This window comes from Rousettus aegyptiacus, unplaced genomic scaffold (assembly GCF_014176215.1).
Source record: "Rousettus aegyptiacus isolate mRouAeg1 unplaced genomic scaffold, mRouAeg1.p scaffold_m13_p_4, whole genome shotgun sequence".
NCBI classification, from domain to species: Eukaryota; Metazoa; Chordata; class Mammalia; order Chiroptera; family Pteropodidae; genus Rousettus; species Rousettus aegyptiacus.
Window position 1 is genome coordinate 147,308,555 of NW_023416307.1, and position 25,999 is coordinate 147,334,553.

General features: G+C 39.8%; 1 protein-coding gene and 1 long non-coding RNA gene across 2 annotated transcripts in view; one reads left to right on the plus strand and one right to left on the minus strand.

Moving 5' to 3' along the window:
• Positions 1-245: 245 nt before the first annotated feature.
• The window catches only part of STAC (SH3 and cysteine rich domain), a 120,004-nt gene continuing 94,250 nt past the window's right edge, over positions 246-25,999 (plus strand). The window contains exon 1 of the mRNA XM_016124023.2: positions 246-470. Coding sequence (XP_015979509.2) covers positions 360-470 — 111 coding nt within the window. The 5' untranslated portion in view covers positions 246-359. The remainder of the gene's footprint in view (positions 471-25,999) is intronic.
• Positions 438-24,592, minus strand: LOC107499629. Its single transcript, XR_004950451.1, has 4 exons — positions 23,740-24,592; positions 17,749-17,970; positions 13,483-13,594; positions 438-2,573 (listed from the first exon to the last, which is right to left on the minus strand). It is a non-coding gene; the product is annotated as an uncharacterized LOC107499629 (long non-coding RNA).

Consider the following 25,999-nt stretch of genomic DNA (forward strand, 5'->3'; position numbering starts at 1 on the left):
CTCGCTACCTCGGCGTTGGCCGCGCAGCCCCGCCCCGGAGCCACCTCCCTCCTCCCGCTTTTCCGGGGCGAGCGAGCCCCAGTCTGAGCGCGCTCGCCCGCTGCCTAGTGGCAGTCACGACTGTGCGGTCGCCAGCGAGGTGCCGGCGGGCGCGGCGACCCTGGGCTCATTCTCCTTTGCCCGCGGGACCGCCGGGGAGGTGGGCAGGGCCGGGGTCGGGGCGAGGCCGGCGGAGGGCGAGGATGGGAATCCCCGGGACCTGGAGCTGAGCGACCCAGCGCGCCACGGGGAGGGCGCGCAGGAGGAAGGCGAGCCTCGCTGTTCCTCCGGGAGCCCAACACCGTTCCCGCGCCGCCACGATGATCCCTCCGAGCGGCGCCCGCGAGGACCGCGTGGACGGGCTGCCCAAGGAGGCGGCGAGCGCCGAGCAGCCGCCCTCGCCTGCATCCACCAGCAGCCAGGAATCCAAGGTACCGCGCGCACTTGCCCCAGGAGAACACAAACTCACTCTCCTTCTCTCCCTCTCTCTGTCCACCTTTGTTTCCTTCCAACTGGCCTGGCGCCGGAGCCAGAGATGTGTCCCTAGTTCTCCCACCGTTCAAGGACTATTCCTCCCCTGAGACTTGAGTGTTCGGCAGGACTAGCTGCGAGCCGTGCTGGACCACGTTCCTGTGGACCCAGCCTCCTCGCCCTCACAGACCCGAGGCATCGCTGGGCTTCTACCCCGCGAGCACATTCAGTTCACGTTGACTCTGTGTTCAGAGATCGGTTTCTTGGGTGGTGGTGGCTTGGTTGTTCTCTGCCTGTTTGTTCCCAAACGCATGTGGGTATTAGGCAGCTTCTGAAGGCTGAGGAACTACTAGTAAGTAGCTCAGGGCTACTCCTCCAGAAAAGCTAGGGCATTTGCAGGCCAGCAAAGGTTGTCTGTATCCCAAGGGTCTCAGAGACCCTTTGCTTAACAGGGCTCGCCGCTAACTTCGAAAACTGCTCATTTCAGGAAAACTAGGTGAGGGGAAATGCCACGTTCGCGGCAAAGTTGATGCTCTTCTGCTGGAAGTTAATGCTCGAAGAACTTTCATTTGCTTATATGAGAGTTACACTGATGCATATACACAAAACCAAGCCCGCAGCGCTTCCCCCGTCAACTGTTATGCTTCCTCTGAAACTCTCGTGAGTGCCAGGTACATGTTTGGAAATCTTGGAAGAGGATCAAGTAAAATGCTGCTGCTAGCAGTGAGATGCCAAATCGCATCTCAGCCTGGAGCGAAGGTGGAAACATGGAGTTTGTAGTTATATAGGTTTTTATTTTTTCTAAGTGCAGGGTTCCTGGCTCTTTATGCAGATCTCTTTCTGAGTTGCCCAAGCACCTTTCGAATGGGGGGCAGTCCTGTGTAGGAGTGAAAGAAAGGAGCAGTGTTGGCTGGGGGAGCAGGTCAGATGGGGCAAGGAAAAGTCCTCTCTCTGCCTCCCTTCCCACACTCCCATGGAAGCCACTGACACATCAGCAAGATCAAAATCACAGCTAAATGTCTGTCAGTTTAAGTGACGGCTGGGCACTGTACATGTTCCAGCCTCCGGAAGTCAACCGCCCAATATGGTATCCAAGACAGAGAGTTTTGCATTAAAATATAATTTAATATTTTTCTGATAAATGTCTGACCTGGCTAATGCGTGTCAACTTTTCTAAAACTCAATTGGAAACAGGAGCAAAATCCTCACTTTCCAGAGTCATTCTGGAACACATGAGATGACCTAAAGTCTACCCCTGTATAGGCTAAGGAATCAATCAATGTTCATCCTTTTTCTACCCAAGAAAAGGAGATGAGATGCATCTCACCGCAAATGATCCTCTCCAAAGCAGCTGCACAACCCACACACGTGTACCACTTCTTCTCTGACCAGAAGTTTCTAGGAGTCATCCTTGTCCATCCTTGGCCATCAGTCAGTCACCTAAGTGACATGAGCTAGTGGCTGTTTCGAAGGTGGTCTAGAATACTATAAATGAATGTAGCTAAACTCAGGAGCGAAACTAGCCTGTTTGAACTGGGCCTGTTGCTCTGCAGTAGGTGTGTTCTGGAAAAAGCTTCGCATTTGGGTAACACAGCAGCATGGTTCAAACACACCATGTGTTTGCTATTTTTAGATATCCTAATGTAAATTCTTTGGCAAAGCCTAAATTATATATGTAATACCCATAATTATCCACTCATTTGTCTGACTTATGGTTTCAAATTTGTACATGTCAATTTTTCTCAAAGGGGTCTACATGCCTTAAGTGTGTTTATACATTTCTAAATGTGTTGCCATGGCTTAGGTGTTCTTAATCAGCGAGATGGGCTGCGGGGAGGGGCATGAACCCCAGGAAACTAAATACAAAATGGTGTGCCTGAATGAATTTTTCTTGGCATGGCATTTGTGATATTCTCCAAAAGGCTAACCTGCTGGTGTGGAGGAATATGTGGTAAGGAGGCAGGATGGAACAGAAGCAGAGGAAGGCTGTGTTCATTCTGCACCAGGAATGCCACACCGGAAGGCTCATTGGCGTTGATAAGAATCTTCCTGCAGATGAGAGCCTGGTGAAGAAAATGGGAGCATCATGTTAGTAATCATTTCATCTTACTCTCCTCTTAAGTGGCTTGTTTGTCAAAATACTGTGTGGGACAAGCATGGTTCAGGCCCCTCTGGGCATCAAAATTTCTCAAGGCTTTAAAAAGTCCTTTTAAAAAAAAAACGTTTTTTTCTCTGATTGTAAGAGTAACAAATACTTTTTGTAGAATTTTGAAAAGTCTGGACAAAAATAAAAAAAAAAACATCACCCATCGAATACAATCAAGAGGCAACTACTGATAATATTTTCACCTATATCTTTAGGTCTTTTTTCATCTATTTTCATTCATATTTACACAGTTGAGAGAACAATGGTGAACATCTACTGAGTACTTGTCATATGACAAGCACAATGTGAAGCTTCACAATAACCCTATGAGGGAGACCACACTATTATGTCCATTTTACAGATAAAGAAACAGAGGTTCAGACAGGTTAGGTTACCTACCCAGGAGCACATAGTTGAGCGATAATGAGAACAGGGACCCAGGTGGCATGGCTGTGGAATACCAGTTCTCAACCACAATACAACCGTCTCTCAGACTTGTGTACTCTTTTAAACCTCTCATTTCACCTAACATCTTAACTAAGTGTTTTTCATGCCGCTATGGTCATTTGCAACTGTTAAGAAATATTTGAAAATAAATTGAGCCACATTATCATGCAACATGAGTTAAAAACAATTCTTGTTCGGCTTCTTTGCATTTGATTTTGCTACCCTCTCCCCAAAAGTATATTTATGGAAGTTTTTAAATGGAATACCACAGAATCATCAGGAAAAATGGGACCGCAACAAACCCTTTAGTCCAGAGCGTCTGTTAGAAGAGGAATGATGATGATTCAATGACCTGAGTACATGAAATATTTCCAGAGGTCCATTTTTTTTGCAGAGTATTTGTAATGCAAAATCACAGACTATTAGAATGGGGGACACTAGGTATCAACTATTCCAAGTCTTTTCTTAAATTATGTATAATTTTTATTTTGTGAATTTATTTTATGATGGAAAATTTCAACATACACAAAAATAGAGAAAAGAGCAGGAAAACCCATCATGTACCTCATCACCTGGCTTCACCAATTATCAATTCATGGGCCATTTTCTTTTATCTATTACCTCGTCACCACCCACCCTTCCCCACACATATTGGATCATTTTAATGCAAATTCCATCCATAACTATTTCAGGTTATATCTCTAAAAGATAAGGATTCTTTCTGTAAACATGCCTACAATGCCATTATCACATATTCCGGGTCTTTAAATCAAAGGTCCATGTATTCTTTGGAGGTCCACAAAAGGTCTTTCGAAGGTATGTGAATAACCAGGACATGGAAAATTATGCACGTACATGCGTTATGTGCATTATCCAGGGTCATCAGCTTTTATCAGATCAATAAAGTGTCTATAGCCTTTAAAGTTAATTTAAATATCCCACATCTTTTTTTCTCTCTCTCTCTCTCTCTCTTGAGTCACTTCAGGCCCAGAGAGAGGCAGTGACTTGCCTAAGATCACACAGATAGTTACTGGCAATACCCTGAAGAACTCTGTCTTGAACTTTGGATACCTTAGTACAATTTCCTCAGAGCAAATTTCTGTAAGCACAAGGGGTAATGTGGTTTATGTGGTTTTTTTTTTTTTTCATAAAATTAGATGAGTTGAAAGAGTTTGAAAGCTGCTGATGAAACTCGCCCCTCTATCTTTCCACTAACTATTCCAGAAAGACTACAAACTAATTCATTTTCTAAGTGCCTGACAGATACCACTGAATACTAACAAAAAAATTCACATTTCAGCATCCTTTATTTCAATGAAAGTCTTTTCTCCTACTGACTTATTGACAGCATAGAAATCTTATTAGAGCCTAATAGAAAGATTTGGTTTAGATGCCTTTGCCACCACCTATATGACCCAAGGTCACATTTTGATGATGTAAAGGGATTATGGGTTTTAAGGTAAAATATACAAGAGGTCACATCTCTTCTCATTGGTTGCCATCCTTGTGACCATGGGCAAGTTGCTTAACCTCTCTGAGCCTCAGCTTCCCGATCTCTAGATTGGGGATGCTAATACCCAACTGGTGATTTTTTGTAAGGCCTGAGAATATGTAAAACACTCAATATGTTTCAGCTTTTTTGAGCATAAACATTACTTTCTCTTCCTCCTTCAAATTAGATGACTTCTGTCACTAGCCAACCCCAAATATCATCACTGGAAGAATTTCAGTAATCAAAACTGACATTCCAATGGTATAACTAAGTTTTCTTCCCTGGGGATTTTTGGATGCTACTGCTTACAGTGAGATTTTATCTTAGTCATTTTGCATCCCTAAGAAAGATAAGCCATAGACTCACCAATATATTACTTCGATTTCGAAAGGTAATATAAGCCACTCAATGCCCTGTTGGAACCATGGACCAATGTGCTCTCTCAGTCTTGGATGGTCCTCTCTGAACCTGGACCATCCAAGCCAGGGAGAAGAAATCCCTAGCCATAAGGACATGTCCTGCATCTCCCAGAAGAGTTTCTGTGACATCAGTCAGCAGCTATTTGTTGAGGGCCTATTTTGTGCTCAGTGCATTTCATACACACATAGGAAGCTATTACTATCAATAAGGAATTTAACTTCTATTCAAGGGAAGAAATGAAAGAAAATGTAACCTTGACACTGCATTCTCATCACCTGGGAAGTCCAGGCCATAGGTTCGATCTGCTAAATTGAAATCGGTGAGTGAAGTTCCCAGGCATCAATATTTTTTTTTTCAATGCTTTCTTAGTGATTTTATTGAACAGCCAAATTTGAGAAACACTGGTCTAGACTATAAAGATTGTAGGATGTCAAAGAAAGCAAGATCCTTTCCCTTCCAACCTAGTATGAAGGCATCATTTGTATTCACTTTCTTTTTTTCTGCATTTCCCATTTATACTTCAATCCAAAAATGGCTCTGACAAAGGTGACCTGCTGTTATCTTCCACGTTGCTAAGGAATTTTAAGCATTACTCCGATGCAGCTGAATTTACAAAGCTGACTATGTCTTATTAAGTTATTTTCATGATTATAAAAGTAATAGGTACTCAATGTAGAAAACCAGAAAGCACATTAAAATATAAAAGAAAAAATCATTATCACACTAACACCAGACATAAGGATGATTACATTTTGCTGTATTTCTTCTGTATGCATTTCCACTTTTACATACACGCACATTGGTAACAGAATTAGAATAGCGTATTAAAAAATGCAGGGAGTGCTTTTTGTCCCCACCTAATGTTATATATAAACAGTTTCCCATACTATTAGATAATAGCATGAAAATTAAAAATGGTACAACATTCTATTTTGTTATTTTACCACATCTATTTCATCAATCACTCCTGATTGCATATTTAGGTTCTTTCCAGCTTTCACTAAATGAAAATATTAAAATGTACATTCTGACACATAAATATTTTTATATATTTCTGCTTCTTTTCATGGGAAGTAGAATCGCTAGGTCTGGATGCAAACAGTCTTTTATTCTCATTGACACAGTGCCCTCAAGAAAGGTGATATCATAGCTTTTTTTTCTTAGCAAACCTTTTATTGAAGTATGATATCATGCCAAAAGTACACACATTATGGATTAGAGCTTAATGAACTTTCAAAAAATAAACACTTGATCTGTGGATAACTGCCATGTAGATAAAGAAATAAAATGTTACCAACACCTCAGAATTTCTCTCATACTCACTTCTGTCACTGTTTTCCAAAGGCAATGATAGCCTGAATTCTAACAACAAAGATCAATTTTGCTTACTTTTGAACTTTTTATAAATGGAACTATACAGTGTGCACCCTTTTATGCCTGGCTTCTTGCACTTAGCATTATGTTGTGAGATTCATCTCTACCACTGCATGTAGCAGTAGTTTTCATTTTTTATTGCTATCTAGCAATCCGATATATGAATAGACCACAATTTAGTTATTTACTCTACTGATGATAGATATTTGGATTGTTTCTTGGTTTTGGCTTCTGTAAGTAGTAATGCTCTGAACATTCTTGTGCACGTCCTTTGTGGCACATATGAAGCCCTTATATGGGGTTTATACCTTGGGGCAACATTGCTATGTTACAGGATATACATATATTCAGCTTAGTAGATACTGTCAGCTTTCTGAAGTAGCTGTACCAATTCATACTCCCACCAGCAATGTATAAGAGTTCGATGTGCTCCTCATCCTCCCAACACTTGTAATTGTCTGTCTGTCTTATTTTAGCCATTCTCATAGGTGATTAATGGTATCACTTTGTGGTTATACTTCCTCAATGACTAATGACGTTAGCAGTTTTTATGCTTTTTGTTACTTGAATATCCTCTTTTGTGAAGCCTTTTGTCTATTTTTCTGTTAGGCTATCTGTCCTTTTTTAATTTGTAGGAATTTTTTACATAGCCTGACTACAACTGTTTTAAGAGACAAGTGTATTGCAAATATCTTCTATTCTGTGGTTTACCTCTTCTTAACAGAAATTCTTAATTTAATGTCATCGGCTTAATAATTTTCCACCTTATGGTTGTTAGTGCTTTTGTATTCTGCTTCTGAAATCTTTGCCTACTCCCAAAGGCACAAAGTTATTATTTCTTAGAAATCTTATTGTTTTACCTTCCACACATAGGTCTATCATCCATTTGGAATTGGGTTTTTGGTATAGTGTTAGGTAGGGGTCAAGATTTACTATTGCATTGCACCACCAACTTTGCTATAAATCAGGTGACTATATATCTGATTTATATGGAAGTTTCTATTCTGTCTCACTGGTCTATTTGTCTATCCAGTACCAATATAGCACTGCCTTAAATGTAAAGGCTTTATTAAAAAATTTTGCTATCTGGCAGAGTAAGCCTTCTAGTTTTGCTTTGCTTTTTTAAAAATTGTTTTGGTTATTTTAGAATTAGTTAATTTCCACATAAATACCTGCTAGGATTTTGATTGGGGTTGCAGTAAATCTCTAAATCCACTGAGAGATAATGGACATATTTATACTATAAATTCTTCCACTAGTATGTCCCACTCCAGAGTGTTCGCTTCTGCCAAGTATCTGTGGACATCAGTAGCTGATAAACTAATTTTATGTTACGTTTGCATTAGGGGGCTACTCAGACCAAAATTTGAGCCCCAAACCTGTGAGAAGTCACGTCTCACAGAAGTCAGTGATTATAAATTCCAACGGAAATATTTATTTATGTATCTATTTATCTATTTATTTACTTCCTTACTTAATTTCTCTATTTCTCTATCCACCTGTATCTAGGTTAAGATTTCTTTTCATCAACCTGAGTTAGTGAGAAATTTGTTTCTAGTTCATTCTTTCTTTCTTTTTCAGATCTCCGCTCCATGTAAGCATCAAAATCCAATCTCCCTATATTTATTTTCATTTGTGATAAAATATACATAACATAAAATGTGCCATTTTAACCATTTTTTCATTGTCACTCTGCTATGTAATTCAATTCATGGAATTGCTAAAAAAAAAAAGTAAACATTTTTATCTAAAACATTTTAACCATTTTTAAATGTACAGTCCTGTGGCATTAAATACATTCACATCATTGTACAAGCAACACCACTAGCCATCTCCAGAACTTTCCAGATTGAAACTCTGTACTCATTAAATATTAACTTTTCATCCTGCTCCATAACCACCATCCTATTTTCTGTCTCTATGGATTTGACTACACCAGATACCTCGTCTAAGAGAACTCATACAATATTTGTCCCTTTGCAACCGGCTTATTTCACTTAACATAAATCTTCAAGGTCCATCCATGCTGTGGTATGTGTCAGAAGTTCCTTCCCTTTCAAAGCTGAATAATATTCCATTGTATGCATATATCACCTTTTGTTTATCTATTCATCCTTCAGCGGACACGGGTTGCTTCCACCTTTTAGCTATTGTGAATAACATTGCTATGAACTTGAGCATACAAATACCTGTTCAAGTCTCTGCTTCCATTTTGGCAGGCTATATAGCCAGAAGTGGAATTGCTGGATTATATGGTAATTCTATGTTTAATTTTTTGAGGAATCATCATATTGTTTTCCACAATGACTACTATTTTAGGTTCCCACCAGCAATGTACAAATGTTCCAATTCCTCCACATCCTCACCAACACTTATTATTTTCTGTTTTTTAGATCCTGTTAGGTGTGAAATGGTATCTCTTATTTCATTTGCATTTCTCTAATGATTAGTAATGTTGAGCATCCTTTCATCTGCTTATTGGCCATTTGTATATCTTCTCAGGAGAAATGTCCATTCAAGGCCTTCGCCTATTTTATCTAATTGTGTTGTTTTTTTATTGTTCAGTTGTATTATCATAGCCTTTTAAATCAGCATATTTAAACAAGAAATATGTGTCAAATTTTCTTATTGTTTTCATTATATTTATTCACTTGAGGATTATTTCTCACATTTTCAAAACTGTCTTTTTTCTTTTGTGAATTATCTATTCGTGTCTGTACATTTTAATAGAGCACTCATTCATTTCCTATTGATTTTTAGAATTCTTTATAAATATTAAAACCTTGATCTTTCCTATATATATTGCTAACATTTTCCCAAATTGAAATTTGTTTTGGATTTTATTACATTTTCGACATAGATTTTTTTTTATGTTGTTAAATATCGCAAATCTATTCAGCTATGGTATCTCTTTTTTTCATTTATATTTAGAAAGGTTTTCACCATGCTAGGAACAGATTAAATATTAATCTTTATGTTTTTCTAGATCCTTAATATATATTTTTTACTTTTAGCACTTTAATCCAGATAGAATTTATGTTGATATGTGGTACAAAAGAAATCTTTTTCCAAATGATTAATAAGTATTTCTAAAACTGTTTGTTGAATAATTTATTCTATTGTTCAGTAATTTGAAATATTACACTTATTACATAATAAATGATAATATGAACTAGGTTCTCTTTTAGAGTCATCTGCTGTATTCTAATGAATTTTGCTGCTTTATTACTATACTGTACTTAGACATTACTATCATAATGTTTTAATTATTGTAGTTTTACAATAGACTGATAATTGATAATACAAGTACCCTCCTAGGAGCTTTATTATTTATTTATTTATTTACTTACTTACTTACTTATTTATTTTCCTATAAGTTATAAAAATGTCACTTCAAAAGCAATTGCATGAAACTTTTAAGATCGTTTCAGTAAAATCTTTACAAATAATGAGATTTCTCACCCAGGAACATAGTACATATCTTTAGTAAATGAAATGTCTTTTATGGCTCTCATAAATGCCTTGCAATTTTCTTCAGATATTTCCTGCCCAATTCTCTGTTAGCTCTTTCCTAGGTATTACATATTCTGGGTTACTTTAAAAAATTATATATTTTATATTTTCTAACTGGTGATAGCTGACCTATAAGAAATTTCTTTTATATTAATTTTGTAATCCGAGATCATTTAGATTCCATTTATTATTTATTACTAAAGACGTACGGTGTTGCTTACTGGTTCAGAGCTCAGGCTCTGGAGTCAGATGCAGCTGTGTTCAAATCCCACTGAGCCACTTTGGGATGCCACTTAACAAGCTTCCCTGTCCTTTCCTTTCCTGAGTGTCACAATTCTTTCTTAAAGTGAGTATAATTATGCCCTTGGGAGCAGCATCATTAGGGTTAAATTAGTCAGTGTATGCTAAGTGCTTAACACAGTGCCTGGAACATAGCAAGTAAATGTTAACTATTACTATTATGTTATCATAATATCTACAATAATAATTTGCCTCTAATTCACTGGTTTTTTTTTGGGGGGGGCGGCAGGGGGAGAGTAGGATAGGTAGGGACAGGGGTTTATTGTTTTAGAACTCCCAAAATATGGTAAATATTAGTGGAGGTACTGAGCTGGTACCTGACTCGCTTTAAACGTCACTGATATTCTGTTACGTGTTCACTGTCTATAAGTGTATATTGTACAGTGTTGGTGCTGGGGGATGGCCTCGGCTCTCTTGTATCTCAAGCCACTCAAATCCACTGCAAACTTACACATTCAGCCCGAGAAACATAAGGTGGTGCTTTGCAAATTTAACTTCAAGACAAATCCATTTCCGACTAAACCATTCCTTAAGATCCCCTTCTACACAAAATCCAGACTTCCCACTCATATTGCAATTAAACTGAGAGAGTTTTTCTTGTGTGAAAGACGGGTAATGTTCTTAGCTTACTAAGAATTTCCATCAGGAATGGATGTGGAACGGTTTCAAATGATTTTTTGGCAAGTATCAAGGTAATCATGTGATTTTTTTTTTTTTTTGGTCTTTAGCCTCCTTATGTGATGGTTTATATTAATAGATAGCCTAATATTAAACTCTCCTTACGTTCCTGGAAAAAATCCTACTTGGCCATGGGGGTTTTCTTTTAATAAACTGCTGGGTTTTGATTGCCAATACTTTATTATTTTTACATCTATGTACATAAGGCAGATTGTTCTATAACTGTAACTTTGTGTCCTTAGTTAGATTTTATTTTTAAGGATATGCCAAGTTTTAAAAAATGATTTGGGAAGATTCCATAGATTTTGTTTTGTTTCGTTTTTGTTGGTTTTGTTTTGTTTTGCTTTGTTTTCCTGTGGGACAATTTTTGAACCCAGATATCCTCTCTGAATGTTTGAAAAAAAAAAAAAAAACTGCCAATAATATCTAAAACCAGCTCCTATTTTAAAATAAATTGTGAAAACTTTCTCTCCACTTTTTTATTCTACTTCTTTTTTTCCTAAATTGGTTCAAGTCATGTTTGTTAACTTGTGTTTTGCCAGAAAATTATCCATTTCCTTTAAATCTCTGTAACATCTCTGGATGAGTTACTGTAGGCCAGCCCTGGGATCTTCCTTCAGGCTCATCACGTCCTCGCTCTAGCAGGATCCTTATGTGCTCCCCTCATGTGAACATCCCTTTTTGGTAGTTCTCTATGTTTACATAAGATGAGTTTCTTAAATCTAGATTTGGAATCAGGAGAATTAAATAGCAGTGCTCACATTTGCACCTTACCAAGTGAAAGAACCCCTTGCCTCCTCCTTAAATCTCTCTAATCATTTGATTCCCTTTCTACTGCTATAACCGGTCCTCTCTGGTCCTACTGGCTGCCTCATCTTCCTCCACCCATCATTCAAATGTTGGTCTTCCCCAGCACTCTATCCTTAACCCTCAGCCTTCCTCATTCTCCATAATCTCTCTGGGTTTCTGCTGGGACATCTTACCTTTTCTATCTTTCTTTCTTTTTTTTCATCCTCTTGCTGATAACTCTCATATCTAAATCCAACACAGCTATCACTCTTCTGAGTTCCAGACCAATATATCTAGGTGCCTTTTGGACAACCTGTCTTGATGCCCTTGATACATTTTAAATTCAACCTACCCTCAACTAAACTCATCATTTTCAACTCAATTTTTTTTTTTTTTTTAATGAGGGAGAGATGGAGGCTGGATCCAAAGTCTTGGCAAGACTTGGGAAGACAGCATGAGGCTGCCTTCTCAGGAGTCTCCCAGCCCCAATCCACTGACCTGCCCCAACCCTAGCCTACCATCGGGGGCTGCCGTGGTCTTTTCAAGGGCCCCACAGGACACAATGCTGCTTGATCAACTCGTTCAGTGCTTTATTGAAATAAAACCCTGAAAGATGACTCATCAGGGCCTTCAGGGACCCTATTTCAATTCTTCTTGTGTGCTCTTCTTTTTGTGTTCTCATCCTTCGATGAGCATTATCTTTAGAGTCAACCAAGCCAGAACACCAGAAATCATCCTCAGTGACCCCCCAGGGCACTTGAGAAGAGAGATTGTTTAGGAGCAGGCAGACAAGAGACAAGATGTCTGTCAGCCCCCAGAGGTGCTTCATTTATTTAAAAATGAAACTTGTACCTGTTGCCTGTCCTTAATAGCCCAAGTAGCTAAAGTTTCAGTCAGCATGTTTTCCTCAGGTCTGTTCTTGGATGTGGCCCTGGGTGATGCTCCAGCTCAGACTAAGCTGGCCCTTGGGTATGCAGGCCAGGGTTTTCTGGGAGGGGCCCTACCACAGGCCAAGTTTAGCCACAGCCTGTGCCCTGCCCAGGGCCACCTGGCATGAGCCAACAAGCAATTTGCAGGTGACCGCCACCCAAGCTAGGCTTTGAAGTGCTTCAAGAGGCCAAGCCGCACACTTAGGCCAGCTGCCATCAGTGCTGGGCTTGGGGCTGCTCAGCAAGAGGTACAGGGCATGCCGAGGCCAAATATTGCTTTTTGGGGATTTGTGAACCTTTGAGAGATTTTGGAAAAGTGCACAGCACGCTACACTGGAAGCAGCTTGGGTGGGCAAATTGGGAGGATCAGGGTCTCTGGGAATCTCCTGTGTTAGCCTGGTTGGTGGAGCTTAGATATGGCGGCCCCTTGAATCTGCATGCCATGCAGGGGAGGGCTCAACAACGGAACAATGCCGTCTGCCAGTACTTCTGTCTGAGAAAAAGCTGCCCCTCCAGCCCTCGCCCTGAAGCCAGACAAATTGGTTTCTCCCCATATTTCCCAGGTGCCTTTCAAGCTGCTGCCCCAGAGCTCAGAGTGGGTGAGTCTCTCGGTGGGTAAGTCCACACACAGAGGCTCCTGAAGAGGAATGTCTGTGATCCCAGCAGCCCCCTGAGTCACTCAGCCATAATCTCTGATGGTTTTCACAGATAGAAATTGTGAGGTCTCCTCTTTCCACACTGGTACCATGGGCCAGGGAGCCCAGTGTGGTGCCTGGGATCCTCACTCCTCCGGAGGTATCTCCACAGCTGAGATATCCCTCCTGAATCTCAACTGCTGCCCATAGTGGTGAGACCAGCCCGTTCTGCGACTCTACCCCACCTACCAGTCTCAAGGTGGCCTCTTCTGTATGTCCCTTGTTGTAGGATTTCTGGTCAGCTGGACTTTAGGTGACTCCCAATTGTCTGTTCTGTAGTTTAGTTGTAATTTTGGTGTGGCTGTGAGAGGAGGCAAACATAGCATTTACCTACTCCGCCATCATGACCAGAAGCCAATATTTCTTAAATCTTACTTAAAAGGCAGGTTGGTTAAGCTAAGTTGCTGGTTTCATTTGTTCCATTAATACATTTCTACTGGTTGCTTAATGTGTTAATCAGTTTGCTGGTGCTCATTTCCAAAGAACCTCACCTTCCAAATAACATTTAAAAAGATAAATTCCTAAATGTAAGCTTTCATTACTGTCAGTTTCTATGGAGTAGATTTTTTTTATATAACTGCTATTCGATTCTATCTTCTCTACTCAGGTATGTAACTTGTAAGTGAAACGATCAAAATAAATGTTTCATGAATAAGTTGCACAAGGCGAAAAAGGGGAGAGGCAAAGGGAAAAAAATCCAGCTTACAAAATTAAAACATGGAGTTTATGGTCCTTTTGTTGAATATAAGAAAAAACATGATATAAAGCTAGGAGGCTTTATGTCAAACCACAACTTAACCACTGAAACCTTTCATATCTGCAGATTCTTAATCACTATGAATGGTCTTTCTTACAGAAGGAATAACTTCAGCCTGGTTCTGATAACCCAAGTGCTCTAGAATTTTATGGATTCTATGAACTTGTCTGAGAAAGCAACATACACTGTTTCATATGTGATTTATTTATTTATTCTTATGGTTAGAATTATTCTGGCAAACTTCATAGACTGCCTATACAGTGACTTTTAAAGACAGCAGGAAGTTAAAAAAAAACAAAAACAAAAAAAACCCTGTTACTCTAATTTGATCGGCCTGGATTATGCCTCTAGGCTTTGTGGGCTTTAACCAGCTACTGACAATTCTATGCTTTACACAACTCCACACAAAATTGGGGCACTCATACTCAAGCGCTTTAAGAAATATTGGGGAAATCGATAAGAGAAAGGAAGGGGTTAGTGTGCTTTAAAAGGGGTGGAGATAATGCTCAGATCTAAGAGAGTAAGCAACAAAGTAATAGTGAGTACCTTCAGGAAGCTTTTATGTTCCAGAGCCAGCAGTGAATATTTTACTTTCATTGTCTCATCTGCTTAGGCCCTTTCCCGAGTTAACAGATAATAGTAGCTCATAAGTGTAAAATTCGTGTTGTCTGACTCCAAAACCTGGGCTACCATGTTCCACATTCAAATAGATGATAGGTAGGTAAAGAGACATAGAGATAGAAACATATAAATAGATACTTTGTAATAGCTGCTCATCTAATGTCCAATGATCATTCGTCTGTGTATTATACAACTATTTGAGAGTGCATAAAAATATTTTTTTGAATCTTAGTGCATAGAAAATATAATGTGGAAGGAACGTTTGAGATCATCGCAGATAATCCCATTATTTTAAATTATGGGAAACTGAGGTCCAGAGAGTTTGAGTTATTCTCTCAATTACACAACAAGCACTATAAGTCAAAGCCACAGGTCAGACCATTTAGGCAGTTGTGTTGGGTTGGGAAGCTTTATGATGACTTCAAAGATGGCCATAGAGAAGTTGGTTGCAAATTTGAGTGCGCATCATAATCACCTAGGGGGCTTGCCAAAACACAGATTACCTAGCCCTACACCTCCCCCCGCCCCCTACCCAGAGTTTCTGATCTGGTAGATCAGGGGTGAAGCCTGAGATTTTGCAGTTCTAAAAAGGTTCAGATGATGTTGACACTATTGTACTGAGATCACTTTTTGAGGACCGCTACCACTGCGGTAACTGCCTATTCTGTATGCTTGTGCTACCCATCCTCTTAATTTATGGCTTCAGCTATCATTGCATACAGGTGTTCTCTTGACTCAGAATGGTCTGCATCTTGTATTTATGTAAGGGCTCTGGCCGTAGCCTCTATCAATGCACAGCTGGCCAGAATTAAATCAGCTGGCAAGGAGGGAAGCACCAGCACCGCGCTGGGTTGGCCCGGCCTCTCTTCCCCTCCCACATCCTCTGTCTCCTTCCCCAGCTGTGAACCTGGAGAAAGAAGGCAAAGCAGGTTGGCTTCATATGGCTGAGATTTACTTGCTCAAACCTCCAGACAACCTTTTGTGTTCATTTTAAAATAATTAGAAATTAAGCCTCAAAAAAAAAAATTGAAAACCAATCTCTGTACCGTCCAGAAATAAAGGAGCAGACGGCCAACTGAGTTACACGAAGGAGGCAGGAGGAGCTCCTAGCTATACATTTCCTTGGGATTTCATATTCAAGGACACATATTAGTCCATGCAATGCACAACACGAGCCTGCCTTTTCCGGCATATTCCTATAGGTTTTCTTATGGTCAAAAAAGGCTCATTCCTTTAAAAATCATTAACAAAAAGACAGTAAGTTCTATCCCTTCCAAAACCTGGCAGAGAGCTACCTTAAGGACCTGGAGAGAAAATAGTAAGTGTGTCACACTGGAGCTAAAGTTAGAAGGGCTGCAGGGAATTCGAGGAAGCCTCCACTGGATGTTTTAGGAACCTGGATAGAAATGATGCTGGGAGAGCTGCAGCCACTAACAGCTGGAAGATTTCAGAGCTACTGCCTTCAGCATCTGGGAAACCGCTTCCTCTTTGTCTGCTGGGAGAATAGAAATATGGATTCTTCTATGCATTGTGTCACAGTAAGCAAGGCCAGCTACTTAACTTTTGGGATCTGGTAGGAGCTCCTTGGACAAACATTATTAAGAATTTCAAGACAGCAATAGCAGAGAATTAAACCAAATGCAGGGCCCTTCCTGTGTGATCACACGGAGGTCTTGCACCCATGAACCAGTCCTGCACTGGGATCCCCACTGCAGAGTTTGGTAGAGCAAGAGAACAGGGAAGGGAGAGGGGACAGACATTTCCCTCGGACTTGCTGTGCCAAGCGATCCATGGACATTATCTCATTTAATCCTCATTTTACAGATGAGGAAACTGTAGAGACCAAGTTCAGGAAAGTGAAGTGGTTTGCCAGGGGGCGTGTGGCTGATGTGAGTCTACACTGAAATTCCGATTTATTTCTGGTTCTAAGACCCTATTTGTCAGTTGGTTGGTTGGTCTTACCTTTTCTACATTCATATTCCTAAAGCAGTAACAGCTCCTAAAGAATGCATATCTGTTTTTAAATTTTATTCCCTAGAAGCTCAAAGAAAGAGTAAACATTTAATAAAAAATTTTTAATGAATAAAAAGGGCTAATAAATGGTCCAGATCCTGGTTTAATAACAACAACAAGAATTGTGAAAACACAGCAGAAGAGAAAGGAAAGAGATGAATGGAGGGAGAGTAGGAGTGGATAAGAAGAGGGGAGAAAGGTGAGGAGAAGAAGGAAAGCTAGAATGTGTTTGCCAGTCCTTACATACCGATTCCCATGCCTTACTATATGTAATCCAAAACAACCTTCCCAAACATCTTGTTTTTATGCCCACTTTACAGAGGAGGAGCCCGAAGCTTACAGAGGTTGGTTAACTTGTCCCCGCCTCCACCCCCAGTTCATGTGTAGCTGAGGCTGGGTGCTGAAGGCTTCTTGATCTTGCTTCTCTGTAAGAAAATGATATGTGCTTTGTGTACTGTGTCAAGCTGACTCTCATAGTCCATCTGGTGGTGTGGGTAGTATCTCCCTCCAGTGAAATCGCTTTAGTGCAAATAGCTAATAGCAGGTACCATTTACTGAGTCCCTGTTTACTAGATGCTTGCTATTCACCTAGGCACTTTAAACCCACTTCTGATCCTTACAACAGTGCCTCTGTGGTAGGTTAATATTTGATCTAAACAACAGGTGGGTAAACTGAGGCTGGGAAAGTAACTTGTCCAGACGAACTGTCAGCCCTGATTTAAAAGTCATTAAAGAGACATCATTCAGAATTCAGACCCAGTATAGGCATTTAACTGCCTTTCCTCACAAAACCCACTGATATATAAGAAAATATAATGAAAGATTACATCAATAACAGAGTTGGAAAGCAAGATACCATCGACAAAATTTATAAGGAAATTGTGGAATATTTTAAGCATAGAGCATTGAAGTAATGGATAAAACAGTTGAAAGAAAACGGTTGTCAAAGATTCTGGAGATACCAGTTACAAACATGAGAGCAGATATTCCCAGAGGAGCTCCAGAGACCTCCCAAGCTAAGTGTCAGCAGATGCAGAGCAAGGGCGGGCTGGGCAGTTACTTACATGAGTAATTAAGAGCTGTCCCCAGTCAGAGGTCCTGTCATTCCTCTTCAATCCCCAAAGATGTGAAGAGCTAGAAGCATAGGCTCTTGACTGAAGTTTATGCCTCAGCGTTTGTCCAAAATATCTAAAGCATTAGCTTAGGAGGTCACCCAGAATGGATTCAGCGGCCAGACAGAGAAACAGACAGAGCCCAAGGTAATTCCAGACTCCAAAAATCATAACCTAAGGAAAATAACAAACAGAAGGCAGTTCTGCCCAGGAATTAAATACATGAGCATTCAAATCTCAAAGTAAAACCCTCCATACATTGACATTTGTAGGGTCTCCACCCTGCCTGCTTGATCCCTACCCATATTATGTCATGCAATAGTGGCTGCCTGTCCCCTTTTTCAATTCAGACAGATGCAGAGAGTGGTCTACTCAGCCTTATTTGCAGAGGAAACTCACCCCAGCACCTATATGACCAAGCTAGTTCTTCATCCATAAATATGAACAGACAATGGAACGTGAGCAAGAACCAGTGTGCACAAACCAAATAAACCCAACCAGAGAAATAAGAGAGAACACAAGGATTATGACTAAGTTTTAAAACTTTCTAATGGGTATCTTCGGAGAAATCCAAAAAGTATTGTGATCATATCAAAAGAACTGGTTCTCTCTCTCTCTCTCTCTCTCTCTCTCTCTCTCTCTCTCTCTCTCTCTCGACAATCAATGCACTGAAATGAATTTTTGGAAAAATAATATATCCAAAAATATCAACACGAGGCCCAAAAACTAGGGTGAACAAATCTGAAGACTGAATCAGTAAAATGGAAGATCAAGTAGGGTAATCTCCCAAAAGAGATAACAAAGGAAAGGTAATTTATAAAAAAAAAAGTCTGGAGATATTGAAAAAAAAATAAATAAAAGACCAGTCATCTCCACTAGGAGAAAACAACTGAAATAAAAGTGAGGCAATAATTAAAGAAAGAAAATAAAAGAAAAAAAAATTAAGTATTAAAAAGAAAATGAAGAAAATTAATGAAAAATTAAATAGAAGAAATTTGGGTTTGTATATTCAAATTGAAAGGCCCCAATAAGTGCTGAGTAATACAAGTCAAATATGAGTGTCAAGCAGTAAAAGCAAAAAAATAAATTGATATGAAAAATTAAAATTAAATTGAAACACACATACATTATTAGCAGAATCATGATGGTACTTCTCAACTTTAAGAATAGAGAAGAACCCTGAAATAATTCCAGGAATTAAAAAAAAAAAAAGACATAATGAGAACCAGAGGGGCATTAGACTGAGTAAAAGTCAAGGATGCTATGGCTTCAGATTCTGAAGGAAAAACATATTCAATTGGAATCTAATATCAAGTCTTCAGGATAACTCTGAAAAAAAAATCATAAACATCTCCTGAAAGAGTATAGATACAAATAAAATCCTGGATAAAGCATTTGCAAAGCTATCAGTATATCAAAAAATTAATTTCTCATAACCAAGGAGACTGTACCCCAAAAAAACAAAGGCAGCAAAACATGAAAAAAAAAAAAAAACTGTATCTCCTACTTTGATAGAAACCAGGAGAAAATTTCTTTGACTCCAGTGATGAAGAATCAATTGGAATTCCTAATTATCAAACGGATTCCTGATAAGCTAGGATTTATTTATTTGTTGAAGAGTATCTTCCAGAAAACGGTAGTAGCCACTCGTAGCTGTGAATCCTGAGTCCCCATAAAGTAGGGAGCAAGCCAAAGAAGCACACTCTTTCCCGTGTTACTCATCATCACTCTGGAAGTTCCAGGATGGAAAATACAAGCAAGAAGAATAAATATTAGAAATGAAGAGACAAAATCGTGATTACTAGCAGTTTATATGAAAGTCCATCTGTTTAATCAAGTGAAACTCTAAAGACTAGCAAAACAATTTTGTATGTTACAAACTCAAAATACAAAACGCAAAATCTATTCATTGTCTCTACACCAGCAAAAACAACATACCTAGGAATATCTTTAACAAGAAACATGTACATCCAATGTGAAGAAACATGCAGACATTGGGAAAGACAGATAAGGAGAGCTAACTAAATGAAAAGACATGACATTTTTAGACAAGAAGACTCGATATTTTGACGATGTCAATCACTCTAAACAATTATGTACACTCAAGTTAATTCCAGTCATATAACTTCAAAGAATTTTTAAAAAATGAAAATTGGCAAGTTCATTTCACCCTTCTTCTCGGGGGATTATCAGCAGGTCACCTAAACTCTTTAACTTATAGTTTCTTCAAATGCACTGGGGTCATTACGACACCTACTTCAAAGGGTAATTGTGAGAATTAAATGAGTAACACGTGGGAAACACTTAACAGAACACCAGATTCATAGTAGCACCAGGACACATTAGTTTTTATTACTCTTATTAAGTGTGCTTGTGCGTACAAATATATGAAAGATAATGATCACTGCGGCAGCACTTGCAAAAGCAAAAATTAGGACAGCCTCAGATTTTCATCAATATGAGGATGTTTAAGTACAACATACTGTATTCATAGCATGGAAAAATATCAATAAAATTTGTCATGTATATATCTACAATCCGATATAGAAAAAACAAGTCACAGAACAAAATATGTAAGAGAATCCATTTATGTGAAAAGTATTAGAATGATAGGTAGGTAGGTAAGTGGGTGGGTGGGTGGATGGACGGACGGACAGACAGACAGACAGATAGATAGAAACTTTTAAGTAAAAGTATATGTTAGTAAATTCGCAGAAATTATTCTGGAATTATGCACACCAAATTGCTACCAATTGTTCATACACAGAGTACTAAGAGTGATGATAGAAATGATATAAAGTAATTTTCTTTATTGTGAGTACATCTATATCATTTGAAATTTTTAAAAAGTCATATATTATTTGCTTAGTTATGTAATTATGAAATTGTAAGGCCTGGACAGCATTTTAAGGGTCTAGTTGGGCTTCAGGAGATGCTGGTGCCAGGAGAGCAGCTCGTGAGGGTCCTTTGCTTCCTTGCGTGTTCCCATCCACACCCTCCAATCTCCACCCCCCCCCCCATCTGGCTCTTAAAGCCCCTGTGTATTTAACTGTGACTTCCCTGGTGAAGCCATGGTGCCCACACATCTGGCCACCAACAGAGAGAATTACGAGCTCCCCAAGTCTGATCGAGGCCCTGTCTGGGCCCTCACTGGAGAAGCAACCTCATTGTAATCTATAGGCCTTACCTTATCCTTGTTTAATCCCGAGCACAAGCCCTTCCAGACACCCATCTCCCTTCTAGCTTCTCTCCATCCTGATCTAGTCTTGTTATCCCTCACTTACTGTGCCAGACTCTGCAAGGTCCCAGCATTCTACTGTGTCCTCTGAAACCTTGAGGCATGGTAACCATACTCATATTTTAAGGGTCTTCACAATTCCTGCATCTGGGGACTCCCTGAGGCCAGACTCTCCCCAAGACACACAGCTCCTTGAAGCCCTCCCCAGTAGAGGCTGCTCCAGGCATGGTACCTCCTACCTCATACTCAGAAAGTGGAGAAGGGTCCCACCACCACCCAGAGCTGCCTCTAGCTGTTGCTTCATCCTCAGTTGTAGAACTGCTTGCTCTTTCGAGGCCTGGCATGATCTAGCCCTTGCCTCCCTCATGGCCTCATATTTAGCTCATTTCTCATCCACACATCCCACTCCAGCAACTATGAACCACACATGGTTCCCCAAATCCCTCGTGTGTTTCTTGCTTCCACAGCTTTGCCCCTGCTCTTTCTTCTAACTAGAAGACTCTTCCACTTCTCCTACTTCTTGCCCCTCCCACTGGCATAGTCTCAGTAGTTCTTTAAGACACAATTTTGTTCCAGAAATCCTCCTTCTCAACCCTCAGCAACTCCCCTGCACCCCTTGCCTCTCCCACCCCAGGCAGGCTGGATTCAATGACTTGCTTTCATCTACCTCTCTGTACAGACTCAGAGATGGAGAATCACATGCATGGGGTTTGCTGAGAAGAAACCTTGCAAGGGCCTGGGAAAACAGGAGTGAGCAGAGGGAGATGTTAAATTTCAGTGCAGTCACAGCAAAGGCCCCAGCCAATTCCATGGGGAGCTCTGGACCTAAGGTGGCCAATACGAGTTGTTCCGAACTGTGGAAAGATGATGTGACCTATATCCTCACATCCGTCACCTTAGGAGAAGCAGATCCCTTCCCTAAGAGCCTGGAGCCACCAACGTTCCAGCAGCAGGAGGAATGAGGCAGGTCATCTGCATTGTGCACCACAGCTTCTGCTATGGGGGCACTTCTCCCTGCTCCTATGTGCATATTTCTCTGCACTCACCGGGATGTGTAATGTGTCAGTCTTCACCATAAACCAGGGGTCAGCAAACTACGGCCTGCAAGTCACATACAACCCACTGCCTGTTTTCTACATTAAAGTTTTGTTGGAACACGGCCATGCTTATTTATTAAATATTGTCTATGGCCATTTTCACACTATAATGCAGAGTTGAGTAGATGTGACAGAGACCATATAGCCCTCAAAACCCAAAATAGTTGCTGTCTTTTTACAGGAAGTTTATCATTCCTTGTACTGTTAATTTGTATATCATTCCGTAACTGGGGCCTAGAAATGGAATTTTGGATGAATGGCAAATGAATTCATGCATGAATAAATGAGTCAGATGGACTTGGGTTTGATTCGTGGCTCTGCCATTCAAATGCTGTGATCTTAAATACATGATTTAACTTCTCTAAGCCTCAAGTTCCTCATCGATAAAGTAGGATTCAAATTACTTTCTCAACATAAGAGTGTCCAAAGCTGTAGATAATTTTTATGAGTTTATTTAATCCAAAATGATGACGTGCTGGGAAGCAAGATCTCAAATGTTCTGGGGAACCACAGTTGTGCTGTTCTTTTTATACATTTGGAATTAAGGAGGAGAGAAGATTGCAAGGAGGTGGAATCAAGAAAGGAGGAGAAATCTCTAAGATTGAATTACAGGATAATTAACAAGATTATTTGCTCCCTTGAGGGTGGTCACACCTCCTAGGGGTCTGAAAAAGAGAATTAGTTCTGGCATTTCGAAGGTGTGTTCACCTAGATGTACAGGAATGATGAACAGGGCTGGCTTAAGGAAAAGATAAATCTTTTACAGGCCTGGTGTGTGAGGACCCACCATGACCTGCCCAGTTAGGACTTGATGGTCAGATCACCCAGTGAGGTTACTTTTGGTCATTGAACTTGTACTTAGCCCCTTTTTTGTTCACACTGTCTTTTCAGGGTATCAAAAATATTAAATAAGAATGCCTATATGGATTACTATTGTATACCTGGTATTTACTTTATGTTCACTTACATGAGAGCCAGTGGGTCTATTCATAAAGTTAAATATCATTTTAAGGTTAAAATAATCCGGACTCCTATTTCTCTGAGTATACTAGATGTTAGTGTGCTTGTTTTGTTTAAAAAAAAAAAAAATTAGCACCTGGCAGAAATGCAAGGCCTTTCCTACTGCATAAATGTGACAGACAGGCTTGATGGTCCTTAGAGGTATCATGCTTTATGTATCTGGCCCAGATTCTAATGAATTGGAGCAAGTCAGATCCCATAAATGAAAATTGCTATAATTTGGAGGTGACAAATAATATGTCATTGCTGTTCAAATTCCATTTCATTAGCAGGTACAGCCATGATGTGGGCCAGCCCCAGGAGACTGTCTCTAGGACTAGATTTCCAGAGGAGACAGTCCCTGCACATTTTCTGGGGCGTTTACTGCCATTATAGGAGCAATCTTGTTAATGCCATAGTGTTTAGTTAAGATAACATTAGCTGCTATGAACCACTGAAGTTTAAGATCTTAACATAAAGAATGAGTTTATTTCTCAGTCATCCAGTGCGCTTACTAGTTTCTATTGCTGCGTAGAACAACACATAATTTATCTCACAGTTTCTGTGGATCAGGAATCTAGGCACAAGGCCAGCGGCTCCTTTGCTTACCATGTAACCAGGATAAAATTGAGGTGTTGTCCAGCACTTCGTTCTCATCTGAAGCGTGGGGTCCTTTTCCAAGCTCACTGAGTGTGGGAAGAAGTCAGTTCTTTGCAGGCGTAAGGCTGAGGTCCCCGTTATCTTGCCAGAGATGTTCTCAGTAGCTAGAGGCCACCTCAGGTCTTGGCATCATGGCTCCCTCCTCTCATACCATGGAAACTTGTTTTTTCAAGGCCAATAGAACAGTCTCACTTCAGTCAGCTAGGATGGAGTTTTATACAATCACCAGAGTGATTTCCCCATACTTTTCTCATATAATATAACCTCACCAAGGGAGTGACTATCATATTCACAGGCTGTGCCCAAGTCTAGGGAAGGAAATTATGTGCTCTTGCTCCTTAAGTCCTTTTGGTCTCATTCTTGGAATTCTTACGCTTTTTCTCCCCTTCTTCCCCCAATTCCTCCTCTTTTGCCTGCAGCTAATCCAGTCATGCTCCACCAGAGCCTCTGTATGTTTAAGAAACACTGTTCATTGCCTACACCAGGGCCATCTACTCCTCTATTATAAAATGCTAACACTTCTCTGTATAGCCGTGTTCTTTAGGAAACAGTGTTCTCAGCTTATGCACCAAAGGGTAAATCCTGATTGATCTGAGGTAATCATGGTGGTTTCATTTTCCTCGCCAGTGATTGATTTAGGAAGGACATGCATTACAGTTTTGGCCAATGAGAGGAGGGAAGTCTGATTGCGCCAACTTCTGGGAAAGGTTTTCCAGGCTGATAAGAACAGACATAAGAAAGAATGCCATCACTTTTCTGCTGCTGAATATTTGCAAACAGGTAGCCGTTTTAGACCATGAGGCAAGCCATATGTAAGGCTAGGATGAGGAAGGCAAAGTGAAATGATGGAAAGAACTCAAGTCCTCTGTGATGTCATACTGCTACTGAATTAGCCCTCCCTAATGTCTTCCTGCATCATATCTTGTTATATGATTCAATATCCTTATTGTTTAAGCTAGGTTGAATTTGGGTTTACTAACACTTGCAATTGTAGGTACATAAGTGATTGTGTGTGTGTGTGTGTGTGTGTGTGTATCAGTGTAAAATATTGTGGTTTCCTTACTTCACATACTATAGTTGGAAATATTAATAATAATGATGATGACAATACAGATAATAACAGCAGTAATATACAGAGAAGCTACCTCTGTCCAGGGAATGATGTCAAAGTCACCAGCATGAAATTTGCAAAATTCATTGCACCTGATTTTACTGAATGGCATCCAGGATGTAAATATAGATTTGACATATTTCCTGTAGTTTTCCAGATTCAGCGTTCCCCAGTGTTAAGATCCAGAGTAAGTGTGCCAAGACAGAGTTTAGAGAAGTTTTTAATGATTTGGTATTAAAACATTGATTGCCTGCCTCTTTCCAAATCAGAGGAGCAAAATGAGCCAACTCAGAATTTAGTTGGTTTATGCATAGTAAGGTTAAAAGGAGATAACTAGAATTCATGCTCAGGTTCCCTTAGTTTTTGGTCAGCAGTGTTGCTTTTTCAATATAAAATACATTCTAAGTGGTGTTTTACTTCTATTTTGTATTTTATTTTATTTTGTCTTATATTGTTCTTATTATTATTGTTGTTTGCCATAAACATACATTTCAGCAGTTATGGATGATGTCAAAAGAATGGTACTTGACCCAGAAAGCCAAGTGAACTCTTGAAGAATCGTGTCCATCAAAAGTTCAGTTGGGTTATAGTGCTGAGAACAATTCACCTGCTTCTACACAGTGACTATGACTTGAAAAGTATTTTGTACCCACTCAGTTCATTGACAGGCATCTAGAGGAAGAAATAGGGAAGGCAAATCATGCATTAAATTATCAACATGAAATATTCCAGGTAAAAGGCTCAATAAAACCAAACTGAATGAACATTCAACTGGCAGAATCGGGAGAAATCTGTCACCCTTACATTTCTATTTTATATAAATCCAATAAACAGATGAGGCAAAAGTAGGGCATTTTGCAAAACCAGAGAAGAGATTTGTTCATTTTCATCAAGTTGAATTGCTTGGGATAGATTAGCAGTAAGTCCCTAAAAATAATAGAATTTTTCTTTCCTTTCCAAGGTGTATGAAAATGAGAATTGAAGTTCAAGATCATCTGGGGTGGTCTATTTTTAGAGAATGTGATTTACTGAGGGTATTTGTCATTCATTCAGGAGGACAGCCAGCCGTGAGCCATGGCAGGCATTGGTAGTAACAGC